Raw genomic sequence first — 11,510 nt, forward strand, 5'->3', positions numbered from 1 at the left:
TTTTAATACATCTTCCATCCAAAACCCAATGCTAGACTATTCCCTCAGGAGCCCTGTCGACAGCACAGAGAGGGGGGCTGGCCCAACCTTCTTCCCTGACACTCTCTGTGACAGGGCTTGGACTGAAGGCTGACCATACACAAGAATAGCAGTTAAATTAAGAACAGAGGAAATGTTGCTGTCAGTATTTCTAGGCTGAATTTCCTTCCTGTAGGCTGATGCTCCTGTAATGCAGGCAACAGTTAATGTAGGCTATTGACTTTCCAATTTTTCAATACTGAAGTGTGTCTCTGAATAATTTTTACATTTATGCCCTTTAACTCTTTAATAATGATTCAGGACGAACATTATAAATTTTTAGTTTGGACCTTAATCCAGTTTAGTTATAGCTTCAAATTCATATCTCTAGCATACCAAAAATCAAGCACGTAGGAAGAAACCTTCTTGTCATATCCTTATTAGCATTAGCCTGAGGCTGAGATCGACAGAGAGTGTGAACATGTTATTACTTTCTATTGGCATTATTCTTCAGCAGTTTTGGTCAGTAAAGTATTAACTGAGTTTTGATGCTGTAGCAATGGGCACTACAGTAAAAATTGGGAGATAAATTAGAGAGATAATACTGCTTCCACATCACTGGCTTGTGCTCTGCCTAGCATAGACTTAAATTGCGCATGAAAAGGAACAGTCACAGAAACACTCTCTGCTTTGCTTTTGTTGGGCAAAGTACCTGCTCAAGCCACTCAGCCCTGCTACCCCGAAGAAAAGAAAGAGAACACTGTCAGAACAAGGAGACACCAGACTGCTGCCTCCTTGGGACAGAAAGGCACATGAGGAGAGAAACTGAGATCACCCTCCAGAGAGTAAAAAAGAAAAAAAATACCTGCTGAAGACCAAGTTCTGCTGCACTCAGCAAAATCTCGTGTTCGCTCATCAGCTGCAGGAAACAAAATTATATTTACAATGCTCTGTTCACCATAGCTGGGGGATAAATTCAATTTGTAGGAAGGCTATGGAAAATGAATGGTTCTGTGGGGAAGGGACAGATCAGACTGCTGGTAAAACGCAAAGTGGTGGGTTTAATGATGAATGGTAGGGCCTGGATTTGAACAAAGCAAAGGGTGAATTTAAAAGGAGAATGAACAAGTCAATGATGAAACATGGCATGGAATGCATCCAGGGGTCAAGGGAAAGAAAGAACAGAGTGAAAGAGCATCTCTCAGCCTTGGAGAAAAACTTGCATATGGCCTGCAATTTAAGTAAAAACAAACCAACAAAGGTCTACATTTAGACCAAGGCAACTATGCTTTGCTAATTTCACCACTTCTTTTAAAACCCAGCTTTAGACATCATAAAGTCTGTTAAAAAGTGTGGAATGATGTTTGGCAAGGAAAGAATGGCTGCAGGATGTAGCAATTTGCAGGGATCACAATCACATTTGCTGAATATTAGCACCACACAGTTTCATACCTTCCTCTTTGATGTAGTTAAGGTGATCTAAATGGAAACACTCATTTCAAATAAGTACCCCAGCCCAATGTATATTAGCATCCTAATACGAGAAGAGGGAGGAAAGTTTTCTAGCAGAAAGCACAGTGCATTTTTATTACCTAATGAATATCATTTAAAAATATTGACATGTTTCAAGGAGTGGCATTAACCATATATAATTTCAGCTGTAATTCACTATAAACAGAGGAATGTAGTACAAAACCTATCCATTGCTTTGCTGCTATCGAGGAAAATATTTAAGGGAAGACCTTTGGAGTTTAACTTCTAATTGCTGCAGTGCTCACTTCAGTGCCACCTCTCTCAGTTTTCACTGTGTATTTTCAAAAATGGCTTGTGCCAGCAAAATTTAATTAATCCTACATTGCGTCCCAAAATTAAATGTGATGGACTGAGATACTTGAAAGAGATATTCGTACCTGCTGGTGGTGACTGCTTTCCCTTTTCTGATTAAATGCCTGACTTGTCCAGAGTGCTGAAGTAATTACACCAGATGCAACAGCATTTGTTTCAAGCCACAAGATCACAGGTTTTATCAAGTCTTATCTTTATTATGAACTTGTTGATGAAGAATCTATGAGTGTGTTACACATTCAAGACCATAGGAAACACTACTGTGCGCTCTCAAAACTCCATTTAAAAAAAACCCAAACAACCCAACCAAACAAAAAAACAATTCCCCAAACCTTGCTCTATGATGTAGTGTAGCCATAGTAAGTGATACTGTGGAGTATCACTATGACTTCATTGCTTCGGCAGCAACTGTTTCACTAATAAGTAAGTGAAAGAGCAGCTAATTACTAGTTTAAAGCTAGAGTACAGATTCTTCTTTTTCTGCTGATAACATTTTAAAAGCATATCTTCCACTGCTACCTTTTCAACACCTTTTTTTTTTCTTAAACTTGGAAGAGAAAAAGGTAAGACCTAATGCGTTATCTTAACTGGCTGTTAAGATACTTGGGTACATAGCAAAGTCTGTGTTTATCCTTCCAAACACTATACAGGGTAATTCCTATCAATAAGGTTTGTATTTTTCAACTTTAATGAATTTCAGTGGAAAAATGAAATACTTGTCCTTTCTTTTGTGCATGTCTTTATTTTCCAGGATGTACACTGTAAATACAACCAGCACACCACTTTAGCAGCAAACCACTACATTAGTACAAGCAGGAGGAAAGATACACAAGCCGGATGGGAACCCACTGAAGGGCTACAGCCTCGCGACGGCCCCTGCCTGCCCCAGCCGGCTCCGCACCCTGCTCACACTGCCACCTGCTCCAGCACAGCACCTGCCCTTTCTTACCCAGCACATAAGGGCATCTCCCACATTAATTTTTCTGTTAACGCCCCACATACAGGTATTCGTACCATGGTTAAACCATCATCACAGCAGCTCATAAAGCGTGGCAGACAGCTCCAGAGAACTGGTGTTTAAAAACACGTCAGTGAGTGAGAGTCAGAGAGACAGCACGACCCGCACCAGCAATCTCGGGCTGAAATCCCCCAGTGTCCCACTTTGGGGACACAGCCCGGGCAAAGTCCCCGCTTGTGCCTTTCCACCCCAGTAGCCGGACCCGCGACAGGGGCGGCTGAAGCCACTGCTCCCCTCCAGGCTCGCTCTCCCGCCCGCCCCCGGCAGCCGGCTCCCGGTCTCCCGGCGCGTCCCCGGTGCTCACGCCCTCGGCGGGGCAGGGAAGTTGGCGCGGGGCAGGTGTCGGGGCTCACCTGTAGGGTCCAGCGCGCCCAGCGGACCCGACACCGCGGCGGGGGGCTGCGGCGCCATCATCCTCCGCGGACACCTCCGCGCCGCTGCGCTCCTCACCACGGCCGGTGCTGGCCGCGGGGTGCGGGCGGCCGGCGGTTCCGCCCCGAGGGGGAGCTCAGCTGGGGCCGGGGCGGGGCGAGCGGCGCTGCCCGCGGCGACGATGGCTTCGTGGCGCCGGACCAGCGGCTCGTTCTGCTTGTGCTGCCGTGTCCAGGCTGACCTTTGGGCGGGTGGGGGGACGGAGGAGCACAGCCTAGGTCATTATTTGCTCAGTGATCAATAGCTTAATTCATTTTACGTTCCACCTGTGTCCCAGGTTTGGTTTCGCTTCTTGATCTGTTCTTGGCCTATGGCAGGGGACCAATTTGTCACCTGGTGGAGATGAAGCTTTCCTTTCAGCTTTCCACTTCCCCTTTTTTTAAAAAATCGATACCAATCAGGAGTAAAATACTACCGCAACCAGAAATAGTAATAAAATTAGTAACAAACCCAGGCATCTTGGAGACATAGGTTATGGAATGCACGGGCTGTGACAGGCAGCATCAATACTCAGAAGATTCTGTAGGGCCATTGTTTTTCTTGTGTGGTGTCTGTCAATTTCTCAACCTCACTATTTCTCTCTCCTGTCTCAGTTGTCATTCCCACAGCAGATCCTGCCACTTGTCTTGCTGCTACCCTGGAGCTGCTAGTGCTACCAACTGCCTGGATATGTGACTTCTGTCTGAGAGAGTCTGGGAACAACCAAGAAGAAACAGCCAACAGCCAACAGCTATGCTGGTATGGTGCCTACTGTTCCCTTTGCAGGCTTCCCCATACAAAGAACAGAAGAACATTTTTTTTGTGGACACTGTTTTTGATAGGCTGCCAAGCACTTTGTGTACACTAAAGTGTGCTGTCCCGTTTGCATCAAATACAGCTTATTTAACATTCTTATTTCTCTGTTGCTCAAACCTGCAAATGGATACATGTGCATGTATTTCATTTTCATAATATTTTTTTCAGTCTCTGGCTGACTTCCCCAGGAAATGGTAAGATTGGTAGGATGGTAGAAAATGGAAAGAGACCACTATCTTCAATACCAGCTGTAGTCTATGAAGCAAAGTAAGCCAGGATGTGAGGCCAAGCACAAAGACACTTTTTTCTCTTTGTATCCTTAACCAGAGGGGTTGAAGAGACAAATGAAAATGGAGGTAGTATTTGTACTATTAATTACTAATTATTAATATAATTTAATTACATAGTAGATGGAGAAGACAGGCAAGGTGATGGTACAACTAAAACATTTATTCAAAAGTGACAATCAATAGGTGTGCTAAAAAAGCCTCAAAATCTGGTATGGAGTCTCAGGTTCAGGGATGGCTATGGATAGAGATTTCCATCAACACTAAATAACAGGGAGGGCTGAGGAAGACTTTAATTCCTCAAACCATTTGGAAAACAAATATCATGTGCAGCATGTATTCTTGGCTGTGATGGGCAATAACTTTTTTCTACCAGCAGCCACCAAACAGACATAACAGGACAAAGGGAAACTCCTCTGGAATTCTTTTCAGTAAACAAAAAGGAAGTTGTAAGTCCTTTCTAAAATAATTTTATTATAGAAAATAACCTTTGATGTATGACTCATGTTTTTTACTCCAAATTTCAGTAGAGTAAAAAATAGATCTGGTACTACAGTCCCGGATATCAGAGGGTAAGCATTAAGAAACTATGGAAAAATGACTGGTGAGGCTGCCTGGACCTAAAACCCCAAGCATTTGAATGTTGAAAAATCATGGATTTACTTTAACTCCAAAATGAAAAAACCTGTATAGCACTTTCATCCCCTAAAAGACATTAGAATAGGTCAAGAACAACTGTAGACATAGTGGATAAGTAGCTCCCTGAAAGAGGATATTAAAGTAGGGAGTAAACCTACGGGAAAGGAGAGCCACAGTTTGCAGGGTGAGAAACTGCAGAACCAGAGAGAAAGAATGGATAAAAATGTAGCCAAGCTAATTGTGGTAAAGAAAAGGATAACTGGTAGAATTCTTCAACTATATAAGTTAAAATAATTCAAAGAATTATTCAAAGAAGATAAATGCCAGGGATGGGATGAAGATTGAGGCTGCTCCAAATCTTGAATGAACACATTGCCTCAGTTTTCAGTAAAAGAAGTATTTATATGAGTGTACTGGCAGAGTACCTAAAGCAAGTGAGGATGACCTTAGCAGATGTGAAGTGGAAGCGTAACTTACTATGTTTCTTGTGTCAGGCCCAGGAAAATTGCACCCCAAATGTTGAAACAATTAGGGGCTATCTTTTAAGTCCTGAGCAAAGTTTTCAATGAATCAGTCCCGTTGGAGGCAAAGCACTATTGCTGGAGAACAAGCAACCTGTCTTAAAAAGGCAGAGGGAGTAAGTGGAACAGCAACTCCTTGCCTCATTTATTTAACTGTGGAAAGTTTTAGAGGTAAGTGAAAAATGGGTTCAATTACAGTGTGGTTCATCAAAGCTAGATCATGTCAGACTATCAAGATCTTTGACAGGGTAAGTGATTCCTGAGCAAAAGCAATGCAGTGAAGCAAATCTGTCTGGATTATGCTACACATTTAATAGAGTCCTTCAGAGAAAATGGCTTAACATGGAGCAGACAGCTGCAAGTATGGGTCACCATCAGGTGTGGAGATTGATAAAGGGAAGCCAAGATACCAAATGAGGCAGGCTGAGGTGCACCTCAGGGACCAGTCTGGAGGCAACATCACCAGTGGTGTTGTGTTTAAGCAGTGTATGTCTGGTTATGAAATGTGTAACCATCACAAAGCTGGTAGACATTGCTATTACTACAGGAATAGGAGCATACTACCATGTTAGAAATGGGTTAAGGTGGAGCTTACACTCTTAAAAACTAACAGTGAAGTTTTTTATTGTAACTTTGGAGTCTTCCCAGTTCAGTGTCATTGAGGAAGGATCTGTGTATCACAGGCAGTGCTTGCACAATGCCAATGGAGACCGCTGAACAGATGCGTTCTGGGATGCATTATTTAATACTTGTTATTTAGCTCGATGCATTGCAAGTCTGGCAGAACTTCATTTTATATTTATGTTTTTTATTTTCTCTAAAACCACAAGGATTTTTTTCACCATTTTGATGTGTAACTTGAATCTAAATTTTCTTAATATTTTTGAGGTCTTTGCTTCTCAGATGCCTGGCTCATGTACCTTGCTCATATGTCAAAATTAAATCATTTGTTAGATTAGTGGCCAGGCGTCCCCACACTCTAAGTTAGGCTCACAAGACTGTTAAAGAGTTCTTCTAGTGTGAGTGTTGCATGGAACATGGCGTATTTGTCAGGATAATCTTTGTATTCTCACCTGAAAAGTACCCTGTCAGCACTGGGCTTTAAGGTCTCCATGATGCCCTTTTGATCTTTCTTGTTCCTTTCCTAGGGCACACTGCAGCTTTGAAGGGTTTTGTATTTTGTCCTAAAGGTCATCATTATGGTGGGGAATGCTTTGGAGCTGAGGTTGGTCACATGTGAAATTTGTATCCTGTGTGTCCCTGAAGTCTTTCCTTCTTTGTTTTAAACAAGACCAATCTCTTTGGTCTTTCCTCAAAGGCTGTGTTTTCTGGGCTAGTGGATATTCCCATGGCTTCCCTCTAGTCACTGTGTCATCGTACTCTGTGTGGGCCATGTCTTTCTTAAAGGGTGATGCCCAGTGGCTGGGCAATATTCAGTTATTTTGAATTCTAAGTCTGTCTACCAGCATACGTACTCCAAGTTACTCAACAGTTTCTCCCAACATTATGTCCTAAGCAAATTTAATATACTTTATACGCCAAGGCCACCAGTGACAATGTACCAGGCAACGGTAGGACCTCAACACTTCATCTTCCAGGACCATTGATAGGCGTGAGTCCCCAGTTACTTTTTTCATCCCTTCTATTGTATGGTCATTTACACTGTCTCTCTGTAGAAGGGTCTGGTCTGGCACTAAGTCCTGCTATATTGGTTTCATTCCCTTGCAAGAGTTATTTTCTCAGCAACTCCTTTTGGGCATCCATTGTGGGCTTTCAGCGGTGGTGATGTTGTCTTTGGGGAAAGGTAGGTTGTTTGGTTTTAGTAAAATTCAAAGCAAAACCCCCATTCTTTCCAGCCCTCCTCCATGGCAAGGGTTTGTTTCCCATGCCCAGGCTCAGAGATGCAGTCACAGAGACTGTTAGTGTGAAGCAGCTTAAATGGTCCCCATGCTCTTAACTCTTCACCATAGTATTTGGCCTGCTTTTGTATTCCTCAAAACGTTTGGGTCTTCTTCTCCCAGTATTTGAACCCCCAACAGAAACATAAGCCAGTCATTGCTGAGGCTAAGCTTAGGATTCTTAATAGAAGAACTGAGCAGGCTTGCCCAGTCATACAAGGTCATGACAATGAGGTAATTAGACTTCCTTTGTTCATAATTTACAAACAGTATTTATTGGCATGGTTACTGGTACAATCCCCCTAGGAATACACTGCCTTAGTTCAGCTGGGCCGTATAAGGAAATCATGCAGGAAGTGAAAGGAACAAGAGTAGTCATGAGGTTGAGGTTAATGGCCACCGACTATTTGGCTATTAAAAGACAATTGCTCGACAATTCACTTCAAAAATTCTTCTTCCTGGAGCCAGCCAGTTTCCAAGCTGTGGTGTGGTTTTATTAGCAGAAGATTTAAAAGACACTGTCTGCCAGCTTAAAAGGGAATAGAAGATAACACTGCTCAGAGGCATCCAAGAGAAATGAATGACACACAGGTACGTATTTGTTAAAATCAGATTTAAAGTCTTTAATCAACTTCAGTAGACTTTTCACCCATTAATTTGTGTAGTCAGTTTTTTAACTCTATAGACTTTAAGCAGTCTCAACATGTTGTGACAAGGAGCTCCATGGGTACCTGTGTGCCATGTGAAGAAGAGGGATATCCCGGGGGGAGTAAGAAGCAAACTCTTGCTCTTTTCAGAGCAAGCTAAAAGTCAAGTTAAATGTCAGGTACATTTAGGAGAAGACATCTGCGGAAATGTACAATGCCCTTAAAAAACCCCACAATTGCTACATGATATCAAAAGTCATCACGTTGCTTATCTCCTAATAAAGCTAGATAATAGTAAGTCCTACGTATGATGCTCTGGAGATCATTCTTGTGGTGTAGCTGATAACTATGTCAAGGCAGCAGTACTGTGGGAAATGGGCTTGACTTCGCTGAAGACTGATATGTGTATTTTAGCTGAGCTGATAGCAACACTGTTTCCTTCAGGAAAATCTTATCATTCAGTGAAAGAAAATAATTTATTGCTTTCAAAGGATTTCAGAAAGGAAGACAAAACAAAATGCAAGGGGTAACCAAAAGGCAGAGATGAAAGTCTCCAGCAGAAGCTTGGAGACAGGTATAAAAAATAAGTATGTCAGATATAAGGTATTCAGAATCCTATTAATTATGTCTTCACTAACACAGACTATGAAGACACGAAATATCAGAAGATGTACAACCCATGATGTGAATGTGCTATTACAAAAATAAAACTTGCTTAAGATTTGCATAAATCTGTAACAACTAAATGAAGTCACTGTGTCTTAACCTTACTTCATGGAACAGTAACCATAGTCTCAATAAAGCATGAAAATGTCGGCTTTTTCAGGTGCCTTCCAATATAGAAACAAAATTGCTGAAAATGGAACTCTTTCTTTGATAGATTAATGTGACTTTCTTTGTGTAGACCTAGGTCAATGACTGAGACATACAGAAATAACATACCTGACCTTCGTCAGGAAATGCATATTGGTAGGAATTAGCTAATGTTACAGTGCAGACTGCACAACAGAAAGCCTTTTTACTGGAAAAACAAAACACCAAAAACACAACTCTGAGAACTAAAGTAAAAAAAAGAGTTTCTTTTTATTTTGAAATATTCTTACACTGATAGAAACTAAGTTTATATAAACTGTATGGGCTCCTCTGCAAGATTATTAATAAAGGTGCATTGAAATGCACCAACAATAACACATCAATAGTGTGACTGAACAAAAAAATACAGCCCTTATTTGTGTTGTGAACTGTTACATCAATTTTTACATAGGAAAAAATATATATACAGAGCTTTTTATACTAGTCTGAACAAGAACAGGTCATTGGGCTTTGGAATGCATGAGGAAACTCCTCTGGAAAATGGAGCTTGAATTTCAAAAATATGCTATCAACTTGAAATACAGATGTGGTAATGATGTTTTTATACCAGGCATAATTTCAGTCACTCCTCTAAGTAGTAAACATAAAGTTTGGTTATTTTGCCCAACTCAAGGCATCTTCAGAAATCCCTTTGGTAGCACAGTGAATTATACTAGCCATTCAAATTATAATTTTTTTTAAAGCCCAGAAATAAGTGGGGCATCCTGTACCTTTCCTCCTATCAGCTGCTCCCTAATTTAGTCAGGTGCCATTCACATCTGCTCTAGTAGACACTGTTGAAGTCAAGGACAATGTGTAACATTCTCAGTGAAGAGGGAGCTCTTTGCACCTCTCTCTTCCCATGCAATGTTGTTTCCTCAGTGTGCGCTGAGCAGATTTGCTCAGTTCAGTTTTAAAGTCTTAGTCATGACGTTTTCTTCCTTTCCCCTGACAGGCTATTTTGCAGATTAATGGAAATTAAGGAGAGTCAAGAGCCAAACTCCACAGAGAACCCCCTCGAGAGTTGTAATCTATGGCAACATTTATCAGACTGATCTTCTAATTGTTTAACTGATGTACTCCTTAAATAACTTACAGTACTCTTCAGAAACTCTGAATAATAAAATATGAAACTAGAGTAATATTCTGACATGCACTGCCATTTCTCCTGCATCAAAAATGTGTTGGTAAGTGGTACAGTAAAGTGGCTTAACTGGAAGAAGAGAGCGGAAGAAGATGAACAGAGACAAGTGTGCCAGTGCACCAGTCATGGAGAGGTGTCCCAGTAATATAGAGCAGGTCTCTTTCTCCCTCCCAAAACATTCCTTAGGAACCACCCTGGTATTTAAAGAGAGATAAGACCATGGGCTCTTACTGTAGTACAGTGTCTCATCAGTTTTACAATGCTCACAGCCATTGAAAATATCACAACTGCAACATTTATTTCACACAGGAGAGAAGCAGCTTGCCAATTCTTAAAAGCTTGTGTTTAGGATTCCATAAATATCTGAAGGTGTAACAGAAAGAAGGCCATAAAACCTGGCTTAAAGGCTGGGTCCTCCTGCAGGATGTTGTGTGATGCTGAATAAATAAGTATTCCTGGCTACTTGGCAGAATAACGCAGTGAACAGGGTAAATCACATTTAGCTGTAGAGAGTGCAGGATGTGCAAGCAGCAAGTTCGTGGTGTCAGAGTTGAGGTGGCTCTCCACCCAGTCTCACTAACTAGCCCTAGCTCACTAGTGGCCACTGCTTTAGGCCAGCTGCACCTTTCAGCCCTAGAAGGGATTGCCTTTACACCATCCCACTCATAGCTGTGCCTATGCTGGTTCAAAAACAGCTGAGGAACTTGGCCTTCAATTTTGAAAGGGAGGATGATGCTCCATTCACTGTTGATAGCTCTGTGGGGAAGAAATTCTTCAATTAAAAGTTAAAATGTCAGCACTTTATCTTCCAAATTCCTAGCTTGGTTCATTATGGTAGCACAAAGGAAGGGTTACAGCCTGGTTTATTTCTTCTACTTGATTTGAAAGCGCCAGAATTAATGGTGCATGTGGTGACATGGGCTACTTGGAGAGATAAAAAGGAGATATAGGGTTGAAATAAAGGAAGGTGACAGGTTTTAAAATGCATCTCTACCCTCAGGGCCAAGACACTTTCAGCAGTAGGTCAGAGTCTTCCAGGCACTTTGTTTTGTAAAATATCAAATTGGCAATAAGGGAAAAAGCATTAAAAGTAGTTGGTGGACCATAACTTCCTTCTCAGAAGGTTTAATAGTCAAGAGATGGACTGGCTTGCTGCCATGAAGATTTAGACATCCAAGTAGAAGACAAAAGATGCAGAGCCACTGCAGCCCAAAGTGTTTCACAAAGGAAGAAGTATATAGAAGAAAACTACATTTGGAGATTTTAAACTGTGTTTCACTAGCCCCAACCCCCCTGTGTTTTTCAGCTTTGAGGCCCTCGTGCATAGTGGTTAAGGGGAATGCATTACATGTTGTCGTTTTTCCCTCCAACCTCATTGACCAAACAAAGTGTTCTGTGAACTCATCATACTCTG

At 41.7% G+C, this 11,510-nt stretch overlaps 1 protein-coding gene across 8 annotated transcripts in view; it reads right to left on the reverse strand.

Annotated features, from left to right (window-relative positions):
* The window catches only part of TMEM255B (transmembrane protein 255B), a 63,511-nt gene extending 60,154 nt beyond the window's left edge, over positions 1–3,357 (reverse strand). For 7 of the 8 annotated variants that reach the window (XR_009729144.1, XM_061377728.1, XM_061377725.1 and 4 more), the window contains exons 1-2: positions 3,235–3,357; positions 884–937 (exon numbers count right to left, since the gene is read on the reverse strand). Coding sequence is in view for 7 of the 8 variants with exons in the window: in XM_061377728.1 (XP_061233712.1) it covers positions 884–937; positions 3,235–3,295 (115 nt within the window). In the remaining variant the exon portion in view is untranslated. The remainder of the gene's footprint in view (positions 1–883; positions 938–3,234) is intronic. The other variant, XM_061377724.1, reaches the window with a different exon arrangement.
* Positions 3,358–11,510: the final 8,153 nt, after the last annotated feature.

Source organism: Neopsephotus bourkii, unplaced genomic scaffold, assembly GCF_033783945.1.
Source record: "Neopsephotus bourkii isolate Nb327-2 ecotype Australia unplaced genomic scaffold, CSIRO-AGI_Nbou_v1 NB_1760, whole genome shotgun sequence".
Classification (NCBI taxonomy): domain Eukaryota; kingdom Metazoa; phylum Chordata; class Aves; order Psittaciformes; family Psittacidae; genus Neopsephotus; species Neopsephotus bourkii.